We start from the raw sequence: 22,662 nt of genomic DNA, 5'->3' as shown, positions 1-22,662 counted from the left end.
CTCATATTTACTCCATACCTATTTCCCCCTGTTAACCCGTATCTCCACCCCATATGCCATACCTTTATTCTCTCCTCACCCAGGCTAATACCTCCTCCTTGCCCCACTCGCCATACCCCATACTTATTCCCTCCCCTTATCCCATACCTATTCTCCCCCTAACCCCATAATTACTCCCTTCCTTACCCCATACCCTATGTAGAGGGAGAGGCGGATTGGCCCGGTATTAAAGGGGTTGCACCCCATATGGCCACCCCCTGACCTCACCAGGGAGGCAAGGGGTTAACTGGACTGCGGTCCAGGAATGTGATTTGCACCTTGCTATGACATGAAAATGTATGTTCCCCTGTTGTAATGTATTTCCACCATGTAAGTGTTTGTGCCACACACACACTGGGATCCATCCGGGAGGACAAGGGTTAATGGGTAGAAAGTGATTATAGCCCTTTGTTTAATTTTCCCGCCTTTTCAGGCACCATTTTGCAGATTCCCATAGGCCGCCATTGGAGCTCCATTCATTTCAATGGCGGATCTAGCTGTTTTGGACCTGTTTCCCTCGAAGACCAGCAGGTGGCGTCCGAGAGGAGGAGCGGCGGTTTCCCATTGTAAGTCAATGGGCCCATTGACTCAATGGAGATTCCTCGATGGCGATCTCCAGGAATAGGTTGTCAGCCGTCCAAACCGCAAAACCGCAAAGCGGATACTTTATCTGAAAAAGAGCTTTCATCACGATTAGTTCAAGTTCAACGACAAGTGGTGTGGGAATCTTAGGTTCTATGGCAACCAGGAATAAAAATTATTTTTGCCCCTAGCTCCTAGGCCTCCCCTCACTTGACCACCACCGGGTCCAAGACTCCAGGACCCCCGAAAAGGGTCGTGCGGGCTGAGCAGGTCGCGCCATAGGTTTCAATGGCGGTGGCAGAAGCGGCACGAGAAAACAGCTAAGTCCAAAACCCTGAAAACCATAAGCCCATATCTACGGTTTTGGAGGGTCCAGAGGGCAGAGGTTTGGGGTGCCTGCAGTCACTGTTCAGGCATGACCACAGATCTCTTCCCGACCCTCTCGGACCAACCCGACGGAGTATGGACCACCATAAAGGTTCGTGAGTTTTTCCCATAGACTTCAATGGCAGCCGTTTCCCATTGACCGGCTATGGCGGAGGATCACCATTGAAAGTCTATGGCGGCGGAGCCCCGTTGTAAGTCTATGGCGGCAGACTCCCATAGACACCAAAGGCGGAGGTTCACCATTGAAAGTCTATGGCGGCGGAGCCCGTTCTTTTCAATGGGGAATAAGTGAAAAACTGAGATTTATTCTATAGCGGAGAAATTTGTATTAAAATAAGCAGTTTATTTTGTATTTGTGTATCTCTGGTTCTGTAGGTCGCAGCGGGCTGAAATTTGGCCACTATGGTGAGTCAGTTCCGGCATTAAGAACTGGGCCATTTCGACCCGCTGGACCCAACCGAACCGAATATTTTAATATGGTTGTATATTAAGAACCATACTGTATTTCAAAGCGGGGACAAAAGCCCGCGAAGATTCCTGCACACTGAGGAATGCAAATGGTCAGGGGGGTGACCCAATGTCTAAGAACCAGGCCCTGATCAACAGACTCAGCCACTCTAACTGTTTACATGAGGGCGGAGAAGCGTGAGCTGGAGTGGTTTGTAGGTGCTATAACTCACACCTACAAACAAAGAATATCCTGCCAGATCCCCCATCTGGCAGACTGCCTGGCACCCCTGATTTGGGAGTGGGGCTACAGAAATGAGACCCTCAGGGTCCCAGTACGCATGTGCCATCTAGCTGGGGGGCATGGGTTAATAATGTTCCCACGTTTGAGATTGGGTGCAGAAAATTGTTCTCCAATAGTCTGCACTCAATAATAAGAATAGGGTTGCAAAGATATATAAACTGTTGTCAACCCTACAGTCTTTGTCTTCTTGATACATCTTGATTGTTACCTGATTGCTGGAGAATTGCTATTTGACTACTTCTTCATTCCAACCCCTAGGTAAGTGTTAACTTCTTGTCTGTTAATTGTACTATCTTGTTGTGTTCACCTAACTAAGGAATAAATATACTTTATTATATCTAAGCCTCGTTCAGTTCAACCCAGTTATTTGGTGTATATTATATCTTGTCATAAGTTACGGTGACACCCTATTCCTCCCTTGACCCATACCTATTCTCTCTCACCTTATACCTATTACCTCTCCTTACCCTATACCTATCCTCCCTAACCTTATGCCTATTTCCCAACCATTACCATATAGCTATTTCCCCCACATACCCTAAACTTATTTCCCCCCCTTTACCCTATACCTATTCCCCTCCTCACCCTGTACCTTTTCCCCACCACCTTACGCTTTACCTACTCCCCCTTACCCTATACCTATTCCCCCTCATCATCCCTTCTCATCATCAGCGCTCCCCCTCATCAGTTCCCCCCATCAAAAACCCCCTTCAACAGCTCCCCCCATCAACAGCTCCCCCTCAGCTCTCTCTCTCCCCCTCAGCTTTCTCTCCCCCTAGCTCTCCCTCTCCCATGCCTACCTTTGGCGGGAGGAGATGATCAGAGGAGCAGCCGGCAGAGGAGCTGTGGCAGCAGACACCAGAAGTAAGAAAGACTTCCGGGTCAGACTGCTAGAAGGCGCTCCTCCCCTTCCTTGCTGATTTCTCTACCGGCTTGCTTTTCCTGTAACACGGGGTGGCCGCTGCCTGTATCTGCAGGGGGGTTTGGGGGGGCAGGCACCCCAGAAGCGCTGGCCCCTGGGCTTTTCTCGGGCTGCCTGGGCTATAGCTACACCCCTGACTACCAACCCTACTGAAATGTCTCAATTTTTATGAGGAAGTACTCATAATTCACTGAATTGTGTAATTTCCCCTCTTTCTCCCTGAAATGGACACCAAAAGCAAGACTTTGGAAGACGAACAGATCTCCCACGTTTCCTGCCAAAGCTCCCTGAAGACGTTACATACAGTTGTGTGAAAAAGAAAGTACACCCTCGTTGAATTCTATGGTTTTACATATCAGGACATAATAACAATCATCTGTTCCTTAGCAGGTCTTAAAATTAGGTAAATACAACCTCAGATGAACAACAACACATGACATATTACACAGTGTCATTAATTATTTAACAAAAATAAAGACAAAATGGAGAAGCCATGTGTGGAAAAACTAAGTATACCTTATGATTCAATCGCTTGTAGAACCACCTTTAGCAGCACTAACTTGAAGTAATCATTTTCTATATGACTTTATCAGTCTCTCACATCGTTGTGGAGGAATTTTGGCCCACTCTTCTTTACACCGTTGCTTCAGTTCATTGAGGTTTGTGGGCATTTGTTTATGCACAGCTCTCTTTAGGTCCCACCACAGCATTTCAATCGGGTTGAGGTCTGGACTTTGACAGGGCCATTGCAACACCTTGATTGTTTTCTTTTTCAGCCATTCTGTTGTAGATTTGCTGGTGTGCTTGGGATCATTGTCCTGTTGCATGACCCAATTTCGGCCAAACTTTAGCTGTCGGATAGATGACCTCACATTTGACTCTAGAATACATTGGTATGCAGAGGAGTTCATGGTCGACTGAATGACTGCAAGGTTCCCAGGTCCTGTGGCTGCAAAACAAGCCCAAATCATCACCCCTCCACCACCGTGCTTGACAGTTGGTATGAGGTGTTTGTGCTGATATGATGCGTTTGGTTTTCGCCAAACGTGGCGCTGTGCATTATGGCCAAACATCTCCACTTTGGTCTCGTCTGAGGGTGTACTTTCTTTTTCACAGAACAGTATGTGCAGTGAGGTTAAAAGCTTCAGTATATTCCATCTCAACCACCATGCTCGTAATAATTTATTTTTGCATTTTTTTACACTGCTTTCTTCCTACCAATAAGCCCTTGGTTGAAAAGAAATGCAAAGGCAAAGTTCAAGATCACTGGGAAACTGGAAATGGCTGTGTCATTTCCAGAGATTCAATGAATGAGTTTCAAATTGGGGGTGGGGGGAGGGGACACAATCTATTGCTTTAAGATATTTAGGGGGTAATTCTATTCAGAACCACCTGGCCATTCAAATTGTTTTCTGATCATAACGGCCTAGTGTGCCTACTGCGTGGTTTACTTACACCCCCCTAACAAACTGAGACGACACAGTTTTGTGGAAGTAAAAATGGTCATAGCTTTATTGTTTTAACAATACCTGCAAATAACTGTCAGCCATAATCTTAGTTCTTTGTCATCCCTATTCTCGGTATCTTCCGGCACGGGGAGCCCTCCTCCACCCGCCCTAATCTACCGTCCACCAGGAGAGACACTCTCCGCCGCGAGAGACACTCTCCACGGCCCCCGTCTACCGTTACTGGGAGAGACACTCTCCACCGCGAGAGACACTCTCCACGGCCCCTAGGTCCCCCTTATCAGAGCCGCCTGGGCCTACCCGCATAGGATAGAGCCCAGCTGCCTAAGATTGGTGCCAGGGGTACAGCGACCGACCACCTGCGTCTGCGCCTCCAGCCCGCACAATCTTTTCAGGGGAACCGTTACCTGGCGGCCCATCCGCATCGGGTGGAGCCCCATTTCGGGAATTCACGGTGTCCCTACGATGACTGGCCTGACAGTTCCGTGTTCCGCCAAAGCTGTAACGATGGATCTGCTAACAGATTCATAAAATATGGTTATACACAACACAACATTACATTCTCAATGGGATGGGTGGGTGGGAAAACAGAGTCAGTGAGTAGCTTTTGCGAGCGCAGGGTTTAAATAGCCCGCCCCATTAGCCCCTCCCCTTGTTGATTCGCGCGCAAATCCACCAAGCCTCGTGGTGGGGGGAAGGAAAGGAAGGCACGTTAAGTACCCCCTGGAGGCACGGGCCATTATGGGCGCGACGGCCCCATTTTGGGACCTCTGCTTCTTCTTAACGGCCTAGTGTGCCTACTGCGTGGTTTACTTACACCCCCCTAACAAACTGAGACGACACAGTTTTGTGGAAGTAAAAATGGTCACAGCTTTATTGTTTTAACAATACCTGCAAATAACTGTCAGCCATAATCTTAGTCCTTTGTCATCCCTATTCTCGGTATCTTCCGGCGGGGGGAGCCCTCCTCCACCCGCCCTAATCTACCGTCCACCAGGAGAGACACTCTCCGCCGCGAGAGACACTCTCCACGGCCTCCGTCTACCGTTACTGGGAGAGACACTCTCCACCGCGAGAGACACTCTCCACGGCCCCTAGGTCCCCCTTATCAGAGCCGCCTGGGCCTACCCACATAGGATAGAGCCCAGCTGCCTAAGATTGGTGCCAGGGGTACAGCGACCGACCGCCTGTGTCGGCGCCTCCAGCCCGCACAATCTTTTCAGGGGAACCGTTACCTGGCGGCCCATCCGCATCGGGTGGAGACCCATTTCGGGAATTCACGGTGTCCCTACGATGACTGGCCTGACAGTTCCGCCACCCGGAGGACCCAGTAAGGCCACTTACTGGGGACTCACCCCACACCCCAAGCTGTGACCCTAAACCCTGACTGCTGATCGCTTGCAAAGGCGTACGCATGTTATTAATAAAATATCGAGGGGCCCCCGCTGTGAAGACAGAAAACATGTTAGTAGATTATCTAATTACTCGCCTGCCGGCCCCTAATGTACCCCTTTGAGCATTCGATTGTGCCTCTGAAGCTGCTGGGGCCCAGAGTAACAGCCGAAAACGCTGCCTCTATGTCAATTTTACCAATAGTGCTCCCTCCCCATATGTCTTAATTACCTGAATATAATTATATATATATATATATATTTTTTTTTTTTTTTTTTGCACCCGGGGAAATCATTAACTGAGCAATGGGGGGGTGTGTGTGAATGGGCCCACCATACGTCCCAATTTTATCCACTTTAACTCACCCCCCCACTGGTGTGTGAAAAAAACCCCTTCTAAACCCTCCTCCAAGAAAAACCCACCTTCTCCCGGTCGGGGTACCCCTTTAGCCAACGGCCCACACCGCTAAGGCTGACCGGTGTTAGCGCCTTCCCTCTCCCCTGGCTCCGGTTGCCCAGGGCCTTTGAAGCACTTCTTGACGGGGTGGCTACCCCCGCACCGGCTACACACATGCCTAAACTTGCAACCCGCCCCCAGCTTGCAGTGTTTATCATTAAACGCCCAACACTCCCTTTTATTGCCCCTGCTTGTTGAATCACTCCAACTAACTAACTAACCAACCAGTGACGCCGGTTATTTTGGAAGGTTTGTTGCGGGCCACAGACGTGGTATGCTCTTCCAGTTTTGAGGCAGTACTTTTTAAGGTCACATTCATCATAGCATTTTTTGCAGCTCTGCGAGCAGGTGAATTGGTTTGTGTATCCAAGAAAGGAGGGGGTGGCTTGCAGCGGGCTGACGTAAGTTTAGGAGAAGGTTTGGTGAGGTTGCTGGTACAACTAACTTCATCCACAATTCCATGTCCATCTTTCCCAAACTCAACCGTGTATCCCCCTGCCACCTATGCCTGAACTGCTCGTCATAATCCCGCCACGCTGACCCCTCGTGTTCGTCATGTATGTTCTGTATCACACTCATGTATCTCATCACATTATGCAATTCCTTGGGATGTTTTGAAAGGAAACAGTCCCCGAACACAATGAAACCCATAACCCAGTTTGCATTACTCCTCACTACCTGCCCTTTCTCGCCTGCCTCTCGCGCGCGTTGCCTCTCTGCTCGCCCTTTTACAGACAGCTTGAACATATCCACCTACTTCCTGTTACCTATGTCTCTCTGTGTTCTCCTAGGCAGGTGTGTGAACAGGGGGCTAGTTTCAACTGCAAACGAATCCTCCCCACTGTGGGTGGAAGCCGCCCCTTTGTCTTTGCGCACTTTGCGTTTTCCCTTATCTGTCCTACTCCGCTTTGCCGCCTTGCTCAACGCCTCTACCTGTTTCCTTATGCGCTTTACCCCTGGGGTCTCGTCGCTGTCTGCGCCGCTGCTTGTGCCTGACTCGCTGCTCGCTCTTGCGCTCTCACTATCCTCACTGTCTGACCCCTGGGACTCACAGTCAGACCCTGACCTAACCGACCCCCCATCACTAACGTCCCCATCAACATCATCCTCATTACATTCCAATGCTGCATTTTCATGCTCACCTGATCCTGCGGCTTGTGCACCTGGGTGACCGGTCCTGGGTCTTTTGGCAGCTGCACGGCTCCTGTTACTGCTCCCCGGATCGGCGACGCTTCCCAGCGCCATTGGTGCCGGCGCATCCGCCTGGGGAGGTGCCCGGGGCACTGGGGGGCACCCCCCAGGCAGGGGCAGCGGGACCGCCGTTGATGTATCCAAGGCAGGTGCCGGCGCGCCAGGGGCGTCTGGCGCAGGTGCACCGGGCATTGGGGCATGGTGTGTGGGTGCTTGCGCTGGCGGCGCCGGTGGGTATGGCGCGTAGGGGGCAGGTGCATACGGCGCAGGGGCGTAGTGCGTGTGATTTGCCGGTGCGTACGGGGGGGCTTGGGACACGTGGGCGTAAAGGCGCTTGGGGGTAAGGCGCTTGGGGGTGAAGCGCTTGGGGGTAAAGCGCTTGGGGGTAAGGCGCTTGGGGGTAAGGCGCTTGGGGGTAAGGCGCTTGGGGGTAAGGCGCTTGGGGGTAAGGCGCCAGGAGCGCCGGGGGTGGCTTTGCCGCGTTGGTGGGCTGGCTCGGGCCGGCCCTGGGGGGTGGTCTGGTCAGCAGGGGGGGGGTGTTATGCATAGCAGGGGGGGGCGATGTGCTGTGCAGCGGGAGGGGGGGCAGGCCAGCAGTGGGAGCGTGGCTAACAGCTGCAGGGGGAGGGTGGCTGGGGGCTGGAGGGGCCGTTTTTGCAGGGATGGGGGGGCCATGCCAGCAGGGGGAGCGGGGACTGGAGCTGCAGGGTGATGGCTAAAGTGCTCTACCATGAGGGGGAGTAGAACAGCCCTCCCTTCCCTGCTCTGCTGCGAGCAGACACGGGAGTAAAGCTGGGGGGCGGAGCCAGCCTGCCGGTCTGCTTCCCTTCCTCTCCGGCTGGGAGAGGAGCTGGGAGGGGGCTGGGAGCGAGGCTGGGCCGTCTGCTTTCCTCTCCGGATGGGAGAGGAGCTGGGAGGGGGCTGGGAGCGAGGCTGGGCCGCCTGCTTCCCTCTCCGGTTGGGAGAGGAGCTGGGAGGGGGCTGGGCCGCCTGCTTCCCTCTCCGGATGGGAGAGGAGCTGGGAGCGAGGCTGGGCCGCCTGCTTCCCTCTCCGGATGGGAGAGGAGCTGGGAGGGGGCTGGGCCGCCTGCTTCCCTCTCCGGATAGGAGAGGAGCTGGGAGCGAGGCTGGGCCGCCTGCTTCCCTCTCCGGCTGGGAGAGGATTTGGGAGAGGAGCTGGGAGGGGGCTGGGCCGCCTGCTTCCCTCTCCGGATGGGAGAGGAGCTGGGAGAGGAGCTGGGAGGGGGCTGGGCCGCCTGCTTCCCTCTCCGGATGGGAGAGGGCTGCAGCTCTTCCTGCTCTGGCCACTGCTTCCGTGGGGCCGCCGGGCGCGATGTCCGGCGATCAGCTGCCTGAGCCTGGATGCGCCTCGTGCTGCTGGGGTCCATGCTGCTACCGGGAGACACGCTCACAGGGACCTGCAGGGAGAGAAGAAAACAGAATCAGTGAGTAGCTTTTGCGAGCGCAGGGTTTAAATAGCCCGCCCCATTAGCCCCTCCCCTTGTTGATTCGCGCGCAAATCCACCAAGCCTCGTGGTGGGGGGAAGGAAAGGAAGGCACGTTAAGTACCCCCTGGTGGCACGGGCCATTATGGGCGCGCCGGCCCCATTTTGGGACCTCTGCTTCTTCTAAATCCCCATTGACTTCAATGTCAATGGGGCCCTGACTCTGAAGAAGCCTTGCAATTTAGTAATGTGTCGCTGCTCTCTCTCCCCTGCCCCAAGCAGAGACTGAGTTGAAACAAAGCTCCTTCATTGGGTGGATGAGTTTAGGTTAAACGTGAATACATTGTCAGCTCTTTGTTGCAGCTTCCTCCTTACAGGTTTTAGCCAGCTTTATCTTACTTACTGATAACAGAGAATATTGTGTTATAACAAAGAATATCACCATTTCCATAGGATTCAATGGAAGTGATAACGCAGAATATCACACCATATACCCCATAGGTTAAAATAGCCCTGACTACATCTATACATTAGGTTGAAAGGCTGTTTATCAGGCGAATCAGGTAAGAAAAGCAGTTTGTGCAGCCTTATTATGTAGCAGGCAGCCAGGTGAATAAGGGTCTTATTCTGCCTTATGTACTGACAGTAGAATAAATAAAAGACTTGTTCAGCCTGACCCCTACGCTAATATGCCAGTCTAACACTACTCTAATATGCCTGTCCAGCCCTTATCCTAATATGCCAGTGTAGCCCCCTGCTAAAACCAGGCCCGTTTTAGCATGCAGGCAAGGGCAGCACTCTGGCAGTGTATGGGTTAAACCCATTATACATGGTCCTGCCTGTGAGCTGGCTCAGAGATGGGATACAATGTTGCAGATCCCAGGCACATGAGGCATGACTAAAAGCTAGGAAAGTTCTAGTAGGCCATGTGACCGGTGGGGGGGGGGGGGACGGACAGATTGCTACAGCATGTTTTGCCCACAGACAGAGAAGGGGAAAAGTTGACACCCCCTGGGTATAAGGGGTGAGGACCCAACACAGAGGGAGAGAGTGTGTTGGTGCAGACTGTGCTAGGTGCCCTGTGCAACAGAGGTTCCCATGCTGCAGAGCAGGGCTGTAGTCCAGATCTTTGAAGGGAACTGGTGCTGCGCCTACTTCATCCTTAGCTAGGGTCAGGGTGGGTCCTGGGAGGAACTGCAGGCAGAGGAGGAACTTCTGCAAGAGATACATGCTGAAAACTTGTCCTGTCTATGCTGTGTGATATACTGATCCTGCTGACAATAAAATCAAGCATCCTGTTTTAAAAGGGCCTGGTTTTTCATGTGCTGTCCCGGTTTCCAATTAATTCTCAAAATGTCCCACTTGGGGTCCCGGCTTTTGGGGCTGCGGGGAGCGGAGGATGCTGGCTGCCATCCCAAGCGGGCGAAGGAGGGGGGAGCGCGGAGATAGCAGGAGAATGCCGGCTGTGATTGGAGGATGCGGGGGGGCGGAGTTTTGATGAGGTGCTGCAAGCCGGGCCCTTCCCTCAGCACTGCCCCCTCCCTTCTGTTTTCCAGTAATGCAGGGCCCTCCCCTTCCTTAGGCTCCGCCCCTCTGTCCCTCCCTTTAGGCTCCGCGGGCCTTCCAGTCTCTCATCTGCAATGGCTACCTATGCTGCTCCAGCAGCCCATCCATGGGCCCTAGGTAACCCACATGCCCTTATAACCCCCTCCCTGGCACCTTACCCACCCCAAGGGGGGAGAGGCCTTATTTTTGTGTGCGTTTGCAGAGGTGGGCTTATTGTGTTTGTGTGTGTGTGTGTGTCACTGTCTGTGTGTGTCACTGTGTGTGTGTCACTGTCTGTGTGTGTGTCACTGTGTGTGTGTCACTGTCTGTGTGTGTGTGTCACTGTGTGACTGTGTGTGTCGCTGTGTGACTGTGTGTGTCGCTGTGTGACTGTGTGTGTCGCTGTGTGTGTGTGTGTGTCACTGTCTGTGTGTGTGTCACTGTGTGTGTGTGTCACTGTCTGTGTGGTGTGTGTCACTGTGTGCGCGTGTGTCGCTGTCTGTGTGTGTGTGTGTCACTGTCTGTGTGTCACACTGTGTGACTGTGTGTCACTGTCTGTGTGGTGTGTGTGTCACTGTCTGTCACTGTGTGTGTGTCACTGTCTGTGTGTGTGTCAGTGTCTGTGTGTGTCGCTGTCTATGTGTGTGTGTCGCTGTCTGTGTATGTGTCACTGACTGTGTGTGTGTGTCGCTGTCTGTGTGTGTGTGAGTCGCTGTCTGTGTGTGTGTGTCGCTGTCTGTGTGCGTGTGTCGCTGTCTTTGTGCGTGTCACTGTCTGTGTGTGTGTCACTGTATGTGTGTGTGTGGGTGTCACTGTGTGTGTGTGTGTGTGTGAGACTGTCTGTGTATGTGTGTGTGTGTGTGTGTGTCTGTCACTGTATGTGTGTGTGTGTCACTGTCAGTGTGTGTGTGTGTCACTTTCGCTGTGTATGTCACTGTGTGTGTGTCTGTCACTGTGTGTGTCTGACACTGTGTGTGTCACTGTCACTGTGTGTGTTACAGTCTGTGTGTGTGTGTCTGTCACTGTCACTGTGTGTGTGCCACTGTCACTGTGTGTGTGTGTCACGGTCACTGTGTGTGTGTCACTGTGTGTGTGTGTGTCTCACTGTCACTGTGTGTGTGTCACTGTGTGTGTTTCACTGTCTCTGTGGGTGGGTGTTTCACTGTCTCAGTGGGTGGGTGTCACTGTCTGTGTGTGCGTGTCGCTGTCACTGTGTATCACTGTCTCTGTGTGTGTGTGTCACTGTGTGTCACTGTCACTGTGTGTGTGTGTCACTGTCACTGTGTCACTGTCTATGTGTCTGTGTGTGGCTGCATCCTCCCCTCCAAATTCCATCAACATGGCTAAGCAACGTCACGTAATGCCCATTGCTATAACAACGAGACACTCCATGACGTCACGCGGCATCAAGTTGATATGACAACGGGACGTATTATGGCGCCGAGGCATCACGTGATGCCACGTTGCCATGACAACATGTCACCGCCTGACGTCAGTGTCTCGTTGTCATGGCAACGGGGTGCGTCACGTGATGTAATTTGTTTTATAAATAATTTTTTAATGTGTCCCGGTTTTTCATTTTGAAAATCTGGTCACCCTAGTCCTGGTGCCCTTTCTACTTATTCTACTCCTCACTACAGCCTTGGCCTGGATCCACTGGAGAAGCCCTGAGACAAAGGTACAACTGGCTGAGCAACACTACGCTGAAGCAGGTACAAATCCTGTTTGCAGTGTAAGAAAGAGACAGATTGCATGTACACCCTATCTTCTGCAGCCGGGTGGGGGTAGGGGTGTTACACCAGTCTAACCCTTACCCTAAATTGCCAGTCAAACACTACCTAGGGTGACCAGATGTCCTGGTTTAGCTGAGACAGTCCCGTTTTTTTAATGTCTGTCCCAGCTGCCCGACATTCTTTAAAATGTCCTGTTTTTCTGTGGCTGTCCCGGTTTTGACCATCAGAGCAGGGGGGGGGCAGCAGAGAGCAAGAATGCAGGTAGGAGAGAGCCTGAGCTGCAGCTGCAGAGGGTGGGGGCGGGGTTAGCTGCAGAGGTTGGGGGTGGGGTTAGCTGCAGAGGGTGGGGGCGGGGTTAGCTGCAGAGGTTGGGGGTGGGGTTAGCTGCAGAGGGTGGGGGTGGGGTTAGCTGCAGAGGGTGGGGGTGGGGTTAGCTGCAGAGGTTGGGGCTGGGGTTAGCTGCAGAGGGTGGGGGCAGAGTTAGTGTCAGCGGAGCCCCAGCAGTGAGAACTTCTGGTGTTTTCTGCCAGGGCTCAAGATGGCTCCCCCCCCCCATTCCACAGTGACAGTTAGGGACACACACTCACTCACTATAGGGAGAAAGAAACACAGAATGGGGAGAGACACACACATACATATACACACACACTATAGGGAGACAGAAACACAGAATGGGGAGAGAGACACACACATACACACACACACATTATAGGGAGACAGAAACACAGCATGGGGAGAAAGACACACAGCATGGGGGGAGACACAAACACACATGGCATGGGGAGAGAGAGAGAGACAAACACACACAGCATGGGGGGGGAGAGAGAGACACACACACAGCATGGGGGGGGAGAGAGACACACAGCATGGGGAGAGAGAGACACACACACAGCATGGGGGGAGAGAGACACACACAGCATAGGGAGAGAGAGACACACACAGCATGGGGAGAGAGTGACACACAGCATGGGGAGAGAGAGAGACACACAGCATGGGGAGAGAGAGACACACACAGCATGGGGAGAGAGAGACACACACACAGCATGGGGAGAGAGAGACACACACACAGCATGGGGAGAGAGAGACACACACACAGCATGGGGAGAGAGAGACACACACACAACCAGCATGGGGGAGAGAGACACACACACAGCATGGGGGAGAGAGAGACACACACAAGGCATGGGGAGAGAGAGAGACACACACAACCAGCATGGGGGAAAGAGAGACATATACAAAGCACAGGGAGAGATACACACACAGCATGGAGAGAGAGAGAGACACAGCATGGGGAGTGAGAGAGAGAGGCACATCATTGAGAGAGACACAGAGAATGGGGGAGAGAGAGACACAGAGAATGGGGAGAGAGAGACACAGAGAATGGGGGAGAGAGAGATACACAGAGAATGGGGGAGAGAGAGACACACAGAGAATGGGGGAGAGAGAGACACACATAGAATGGGAGAGAGAGAGACACACAGAGAATGGGGGGAGAGAGACACACACAGCATGGGGAGAGAGAGACACACACAGCATGGGGAGAGAGTGACACACAGCATGGGGAGAGAGAGAGACACACAGCATGGGGAGAGAGAGACACACACAGCATGGGGAGAGAGAGACACACACACAGCATGGGGAGAGACACACACACAGCATGGGGAGAGAGAGACACACACACAGCATGGGGAGAGAGAGACACACACACAACCAGCATGGGGGAGAGAGACACACACACAGCATGGGGGAGAGAGAGACACACACAAGGCATGGGGAGAGAGAGAGACACACACAACCAGCATGGGGGAAAGAGAGACATATACAAAGCACAGGGAGAGACACACACACAGCATGGAGAGAGAGAGAGACACAGCATGGGGAGTGAGAGAGAGAGAGGCACATCATTGAGAGAGACACAGAGAATGGGGGAGAGAGAGACACAGAGAATGGGGAGAGAGAGACACAGAGAATGGGGGAGAGAGAGATACACAGAGAATGGGGGAGAGAGAGACACACAGAGAATGGGGGAGAGAGAGACACACATAGAATGGGAGAGAGAGAGACACACAGAGAATGGGGGAGAGAGATAAACAGAATGGGGGAGAGAGACACACACACAGAGAATGGGGAGAGAGAGAGAGACACACACACAGCATGGGGAGTGGGAGAGACACACAGCATGGGGAGTGAGAGAGAGGGAGACACAGCATGGAGAGAGACACAGAGAATGGGGGAGAGAGAGAAACAGGGAATGGAGGGGAGTGAGACACACACAGAGAATGGGGGAGAGAGAGAGACACAGAGAATGGGGGAGAGATAGAGACGTGGAATGGAGGGGAGATAGAGACACAGAGAATGGGAGAGAGAGACAGAGAATGGGGTAGAGAGACACAGAGAATGGGGGAGAGAGAGACACAGAGAATTGGGGGGGAGAGAGAGAGAGACAGAGAATGGAGAGAGAGACACACAGAGAATGGGGGAGTGAGAGAGACACACAGAGAATGGGGGAGAGAGAGAGACACACAGAGAATGGGGAGAGAGACACATAGAGAATGGGGGAGTGAGAGAGACACATAGAGAATGGGGGAGAGAGAGAGACACACACGGAGAATGGGGGAGAGAGACACACAGAGAATGGGGGAGAGAGAGAGACACACAGAGAATGGGGGAGAGAGAGACACACACAGAGAATGGGGAGAGAGACACACAGAGAATGGGGGAGTGAGACACACAGAGAATGGGGAGAGAGACACAGAGAATGGGGGAGTGAGACACACAGAGAATGGGGGAGAGAGAGACACACACAGAGAATGGAGGAGAGAGACACAGAGAATGGGGAGAGAGACACACAGAGAATGGGGGAGTGAGACACAGAGAATGGGGGAGTGAGACACAGAGAATGGGGAAAGAGAGACACACACACAGAGAATGGAGGAGAGAGACACACAGAGAATGGGGGAGAGAGAGACACACACAGAGAATGGGGGAGAGAGACAGAGAATGGAGAGAGAGACACACAGAGAATGGGGGAGTGAGACACAGAGAGAATGGGGGAGTGAGACACAGAGAATGGGGGAGTGAGACACAGAGAGTGGGGAGAGGGAGAGAGACACACAGAGAATGGGGGAGTGAGACACAGAGAATGGGGAGAGAGACACACAGAGAATGGGGGAGTGAGACACAGAGAATGGGGGAGTGAGACACAGAGAATGGGGAGAGAGAGAGACACACACAGAGAATGGGGGAGTGAGACACAGAGAATGGGGAGAGAGAGAATGGGGAGAGAGACAGAATGGGATGGGGGTGCAGGGATGGGAGGGGAATGAGAATGGTGGAATGGGGGGGGAGAGAATAGGGTGTGTGTGAGAAGGGCGGAGAGACATAAAGGAAACATAAAGCGCAGTTGATGATGTCATTTGTTTATAAAACATTTTTTATGTGTCCCGGTTTTTACTTTTGTAAATCTGGTCACCCTAACACTACTCTAATATGCCAGTCCAACTCTTATCCTAATATGCCAGTCTAATCCTTATCCTAATATGCCAGTCTAATCCTTATCCTAATGTAGCCAAGTCCCCATGGACGACTAATTCTCTGGCCCCTCTAGCACTGTAAGTCCCAGTAAAGAGTGGGCAGTGTTGGGAACAAATCCTGCAGCGCCTGGATGTATTGTTATATGTGTGTTACCTAATACTGTTGAGGAGTATCCTGGTATTACAAGGGGGGGCCTATGACTGATAGGAGGCCGGCTTACAAGCCACTCCCCTGGGAAGGAGGGGGTTTCCCTCTGGAGGTTAGAGTAGGGCTAAGGTCCCGCTGGAGGCTGTTGCATGCACGCCTGGCTTCCTGGTGGCGCGTGCACAGCTCAACTCAAAACCGTGATCTGCGGTCTGTAGGCAGCGATCAGAGGCGTGGGCAAAATGGGAGAGGTGGGCGCGGCCATGGCGGGGCGGTTACCATGACGTAATGCACAAAGCACAGCACAAGAATTAAAGAAGAATAATAAATAATAAAGAAAAGAAAGCAAGCAGCAAGCAAGCAACCAACAAGCTGCAGGGTTAAAGCACAAAGAACTGCAGTAATACAAACACACTTTTTTTTCCCCCTCTCCAGGTTTTGAAAAAACTGTGCTCCCATTGGTGAACAGTACCTGCTATCCGATTGGTCTATGTATGTCTGGAGTGTGAACACTAAGAAGAGTTGCCTATGAGGTTCATCCTGGCTGCACCAGGATCCTCCTGGGCTGGAGGCGCTGCACTGATCGAAGAACCATTACTGATAGCCTGTTCTGATGTCTCCCTATACCCTAACGGAGATCTCAGGCCTTCTGTTCTACCTCTCAGGTATGCACCAGCACCAGAATACACCGGTAGCTATATGATGTCACTTAGGGTGGGGGAACAAGGTGCTACATTAATATGCCAGTCTAACACTACCCTAATATGCTAGTATAACCCTTAACCTAATGTAGCCAGGTCCCCCTCTGGGACCCCCATGGCTTCACCTTACCTCTGATGCAGTGGGGAGGAGCGCGGCTGGCTGAGGTTGTGGCAGGCGAGCGAGTTGCTGGGAGGTCCGCGGTGCACCTGACAGCGGGTGCTGCCTTGTTGAGAATGGCGCACGCGGCACTTTACGCATGCGCAGAGCTGTTCCCCGGTACGGTGGCCATATTGCTACACACTTACGCATGCGCAGTAGCAAGGGCATAGCGGCGGCCATCAGGAATTAGCTCCGCGAGGGGAACTACAAACCCTAGCAGCCCCTTGGGCGAGGACCACATGGGGGAATTTAGCCAACAGGGCTGCAGGATTCTCGAGAGCACAAAGTTGTTACATTTGGTGTGCTCAGGGAAGCACGCCAGTCGGAAGCAGGACAGCAAGGGGATAGGTAAGGTCCAGGGAGCATTGCTCCGCTGGACTTGGCCAGAACACCCCCTTAGGTCCTAGCTAGACCCCTCACCAGTAGCTTGTGTGTTGTAGGGCAGGCCCCAAGGCAGGGATGCTGCCCTTAGTACACTAGTGTTAGCTAGCCCAGCGGTGACTGACGCACGCGGTGTGCGCGGCCTACATCTGTGACCAAACCAGGTCCTACACTCAGAGACTATCTTAAGGTGGGACGCTCTGGCTGGAGGCCACCCCACATGGACGCGGATCTTTGGTGGAACAGACGGATCGGTTGCCTGTTATTACCCAGCGGCACCCGGGTGCTGGAGCCCCGGAAGGTATCTCTACAAGAGCACCAGCACATCTTGTGGCAGCGCTGCTACACACTTGGGGTGGGAGTGGCTATTAAAGCCTGGACACTGGTGCCCCTGCACCCAAGTACTGTGGAGATATTCCGCGGGTCGCTATCCGATATACTGTATGTGTTCTTGTTATGTTTAAAGCATTGTTATTAAATACTGTTGCCTATAACCGGTGTGTCATTACTGAACATATTGTCTTGGGAGGGGCCATCCTACTGCGTAAGGATCCCTCTCAGGTGGAGGCGCGGTTAGTAGATATTGATATACACACCCCAGCCTCCCCGTGGCGGAGGATCAGACCTCCTATTTGCCACGCAGGTATTAGCAGCACACGTGGGGAAAGGGGGCTACACTAATATGACAGTCTAACCCCTACCCTAATATGTCAGTCTAACACCAACATGACAGTCTAATCCAAACTACTGTAGCACTGTCGGATTCCTGATAATCTAGGTGAAAACCATTGCAGGCTGGATAAAAGCGGGAGGAAGTTATAGGCTGCTGGGTAAATAGACACATTGTATACATTATATCAATGTATGTTAATGTTGCAATATAATGTTGGCACATTAATCTCTATATGGTATCATATACACATATCAACTTTCAGATTGATTTACTTGGAGTCAGATTGATTGATTTTTAAGCATATGCAGGCAACACTACAATATCAAGAGTACTTTTCCATTAAAATGTAAGTTTTTGGTCCAAAACGTGTATCTGATTATGATAACTAGGGTTGCATGATAAATCCAGAGATATTCTTTAAGCATAGTAAATATAGTGGTGCTTGCATTTCTGAAGCAGAATGCACTGCTATTCATATTATATCTCTTAGCCTATTGCACTGAGAGATTTTAGACCTCCACACATAGCAGGCGCTGTAAGATACCACCTGGCATCAGCACCAGAATCCCCCTCTTCCAACTCGCCTTTATTGTATTTGCATGTTTGCATCTTTTCTATTAATTACCAGTGCTTTTCTATCACAAAACGATGATGGGGATTTCAATGTCATAACCATTCAGTTGCTGTACACCTCTGAGTTAACATTAGTGCCACGCCACTCTCTGTCTCCGTACACGCACATAGTGAAAAGGGAGGTGTCTGTATTTGCATGCACTGTTTGCAGATAGGGCTGGTCCTGCTGTCAGTGAAGGACACGTGACTCTTTAACCCCTTATCAACTGAAGGGGCCTTGACGTCATTCCAGATTTGCCTTTCTCCCCATCCCTGTGGCGATCAACTCTGCATGTTAGAATGCTCCTGCAGCAGGGCTTAAAGCAGAGCATGACTGCAAGTCACTGATATAGCCCCTGTGTGCGAGCCAACAGGAGCAGAGCAGATCCGGGAAAGGCCAGGAGATCCTAATCTGAGCAGTGTGAGTGTGCAGAGGGGAGGCGCAGAGAGGCAAGGGGAGGCGCAGAGAGGCAAGGGGAGGCGCAGAGAGGCAGGGGGAGGCGCAGAGAGGCAGGGGGAGGCGCAGAGCCCTGTGTGTATGTAGGGAGGCGCAGAGAAGCAGGGGGAGGCGCAGAGCGGCAGTGGGAGGTGCAGGGAGGCGCAGAGCGGCAGAGGGAGGTGTAGATAGGAGGGGAGAGCAGCATCCTGTGTGCGTGCAGGGGCAGGCTGCAGCTTCTGGTTGGCTGTTGTAGGAGCCGCTTCATTCAATATCGCAGGCGTCAAACAGGAAGAGAAAGACAAGCCCCGGGAGGAAGAGCGAGCACTGATCACCAGCTACTCCCCTCCTCTTTCCCAGCCCTTTATCTTTCCTGTGTGCAACACCTGCTGCTATGCCCATCTTCTACTAAAGGTCTCGGAAATAAACCAAGCCCCTGTGGCCATACTCCCTTCACCCGGTTCTTGCCGCTTCCTGTCTGCTGTGCTTTGTGTCACTTGCATACCTGCTTGCAAGACAAGCCATGCCTTCTACAGCATTAGCTGTACCTATATTGAACATGCAAATATAGGTCCTCTGTACAAATATCCAGATTTTCTTTATACCTTTCTCTGCACATATACACACATTCTTGCTACAACCACCTTTGCACATAGTGTATACAAACATATTCTTGATATAACCACTCGGCTACATAAATATATATTTCTATACCTACCCATTGCACACTCATACACATTACTTCATATCTACCTTTGTGTATATACATATTCTATAACCACTTTTCTACATATACACAATCCTACCTACTTCTGAATTTCTTCTGTGTCCCTTGGCACAGCTATACCCTTTTATAATTCTACACACCATTTTCATGATACCATCTATATACATGCATTTACAGTATATGTACATATATTCGGCATACCCCTTGTAACCATGCCATCTGTATGCGTACTGCAGATTGTTTTTTGAGCACTTTATCCACGTTACACCTAATTAGTTAATAGCCCTTTAGTTACCATATAACTACACAATAATATGTATGACTGCACCTGCCTTCACTCATGAATTCGTTTCATTATTACCTTTAGAAATATTCCCAGCCCACCCCCCACCTTTGCATATTACATTTCATGTGATTTTTTTTTTCCTTGCCCAGTTTTTGCCTTCCCTCCCCTTTCTTGTCACACCTTTCTCTTAGTCTCCTTATTGTACATTGTCCTACCCCCGTCAGTGGCTATTGGTGGCAAGAGGCACACATTATATTGTAGGGTGTTCCTAGAAATATAATCTATCCCAACCCCATTTACCTCACGGAAATACTTGTCACAATTCAGAAATCCTGTGCTAACTGCAGTTCAACCTGTCTTACCTGTCACTTTCCTGCTTTCTCCTCCCTCCTGCCTCAGCGTGACCTGCCAGACTGACTGCACCGAACTCACAAAGGCACCAACCTCTATATACTCTGAAGCAACACGGTGTATAAACATGGCACAAAAGCAGGGAAGCGGTTCAGGGTCTCCCTCTGAAGGGAAGCTCAGGAAGGTGGCCCTCATCACTGGAATTACTGGCCAGGTAGGACTGGTTTTGCATAATTATCATTATTGTCATGTTGTTATGCTGTATATTCAGCACTTTGTCAGTGGCTGTGTCCTTATATATGCTGCAGAGCACCACTTCCATTTTACTGAAAGCTAAAAAGCTATATTTACATTTTAAGAGAGCTTTAAAACATTAAGAGTAAAATAAATGACATGGGGCAACAAGTTCATCCCTCTGTGGCTGTTAGCTACAAACACTGCAATAAGATATTAGAATATAATAAAGGGTAATACTAATTAAATACAGTACATTAACAACTGGGCATAACAATGGACTATTGCAGTGGTTCCCAACCTTTTTCACATTGCGCACCCACTGCTAGAATATATTTGTTTCACACATCCCCGATTTTAATAAATCGTCATGCTACTCATCAGATTATTGCTAACAAAGCAGTTAGATCCCAGGCAGTGTAGTGTCCTGAGTTTGTGGGGGAATGCACACTTAATAAGGCCCCAAACTGCACCTCAGTGTGTGCAAACAGCATGGGTGACATTTCACGCTCCACAATGCCTTGCTGTTGTGGATGCAAAGCATTGTGGGGAAGGACTTTGGAAGCACCTGCTGTAATTTCCAAATGTACTACCCACGCTAAGGCGTGCAGCCACGTGTGATTGGCACGTTCGAATACATGATAGTAGGTGCACATGTCCACACTGTATGCACACATGCTTTCCAATGCTCTGCTCTCGGGGAGACAGACAAAATTGATTTCTAAGCGCGCTGATGGGTCACATGACATGGCATTGTCTGACAATGTGACGTCACGATACTTCCTTCACTGACACACCCCGATCCAGGCAATGACACGCCCCCTCCCTTATGTGCCACGCCCCCCGCTCGCACTCGTAAATTACTGCAGGACAGGCTAGCGCTCCTACTCAGAGAGTTGATGACGGCGCTCAAGCATGAGCGCCTATCGCTGCACCATGGCCGCAGCCTAAGGTGCAATTTGGGACATTACTAAGTGTGCAGTCCCCATATGGGCTCAGGAGCCCACTATACTGGAATGGGACTTTGGGACTATTCAAGACTGACGTTCAGCCACCGAGGGACACATGGCTGCTGGATCCTGAGGTAGGTGACTGTAATTGGGTAATTGGAGTAATTGGATAATGTTTTTAGGGTAAAGGGTTAATGGGGTAAGGTTTTTAGGGTTGGGAGACACATTACCTGCGCCGGAAAAAATGTCCCATCTGGGAAGCGGCGGCGAAATGGCCATTGCTGTACTGCCTGTGATCCACCATTATGTATTTATTTTGGGTAACGCCTCACAAACCCCTAGAACCCGTTTTGGGAGTCGCTGAACTATAGGAATCACTGTGCAATCTATGGTCTTTTATACCAGGAAGGTTACATCCAAACAGGGGAGTTGGCAGCACCAATAGTGGTTTCCGGTGGTGCTAACTTCACAGAGCTGCTTGTCTGCAGAAGTGACATCGCCATTCCCTGTAAATGACGTTAACAGTGTGAAACCTATAAAAGAGGTACTGGAGTTAATCTGGCTTTGGCTTCCAATGATATCGGTCATCTCGATCCTCACTTTTGTTGTCGCTGGTGCTTTTAGGCGAATTGAATGGCAGATTCTGCCCAGGTAGTCTTGCAATTCATTGAAGTGGTTAAAAATGATATATTCTCTTTTATTCCTGTCTTACTATTTGAATTGAAACTTCTTTAGTGGCACCTCTGATGGGATAAAACTGGATAGATGGGGGGCGAAATGTGAAACGGAAGTGACGTCACGTAATGGACGCCGCTCCGCTCACACGTCCCCTGTCACATGCGGCGGCGGCGACAGCCGCCGGCGCCGCTCCTAATCGCCGCCGCACCCCCCACACACACACACCCACCCCCCCACACACCCGGCTGCTGACCCGACGCTCCTAACGGTCCCACGGCCGCTGTAACGCTGTTCCCCGCCCGCTGCCATGCCGCGCATGCGCAGTTGTGATGGCGCTGCTGACGGACGCCACACATGCGCAGAAGCGGCTAGCAGCGGAGTCGTTCCCCCCCCATACGCTCCTAGTCCTTCAGCCCTCCACTGGCACACGGCACAAACCCGGGCGCAACCCGCGTGGCACAGGGGCTCAGTCACTCATGCCCGTGCCGGGCGCATGTGCCCCGCGGTGGGGGGGTGCAGAATTTGCGTGGCAGGAGGGGGGGGAGGGCAGAATTTGCGTGGCAGGGGGGGGGGGAGGGCAGAATTTGCGTGGGAGGGGGGGGGAGGGCAGAATTTGCGTGGGAGGGGGGGGAGGGCAGAATTTGCGTGGGAGGGGGGGGAGGGCAGAATTTGCGTGGGAGGGGGGGGAGGGCAGAATTTGCGTGCGAGGGGGGGAGGGCAGAATTTGCGTGCGAGGGGGGGGGCAGAATTTGCGTGCGAGGGGAGGGGTGCAGAATTTGCGTGCGAGGGGGGAGGGGGGCACAAGACAACTAGACATTCACACAACACAGAGAGACATTCAAACACAGAGAGAGAGAGACATACACTGACTGACACACACTCACAC

General features: G+C 51.7%; 1 protein-coding gene across 4 annotated transcripts in view; it reads left to right on the top strand.

The window, feature by feature from the left end:
* Positions 1–18,369: 18,369 nt before the first annotated feature.
* The window catches only part of GMDS (GDP-mannose 4,6-dehydratase), a 327,410-nt gene continuing 323,117 nt past the window's right edge, over positions 18,370–22,662 (top strand). Inside the window, exons 1-2 of one of the 4 annotated variants that reach the window (XM_075585821.1) lie at positions 18,370–18,535; positions 19,963–20,128. In XM_075585821.1, coding sequence (XP_075441936.1) covers positions 20,042–20,128 — 87 coding nt within the window. In that variant the 5' untranslated portion in view covers positions 18,370–18,535; positions 19,963–20,041. Of the gene's footprint in view, positions 18,536–18,752; positions 18,965–19,792; positions 20,129–22,662 lie in introns of those variants that run through there. The other 3 variants (XM_075585820.1, XM_075585819.1, XM_075585822.1) reach the window with 3 other exon arrangements.

This window comes from Ascaphus truei, chromosome 2, assembly GCF_040206685.1.
Source record: "Ascaphus truei isolate aAscTru1 chromosome 2, aAscTru1.hap1, whole genome shotgun sequence".
Taxonomy (NCBI): Eukaryota; Metazoa; Chordata; class Amphibia; order Anura; family Ascaphidae; genus Ascaphus; species Ascaphus truei.
This window is presented reverse-complemented; position numbering and strand designations above follow the sequence as displayed.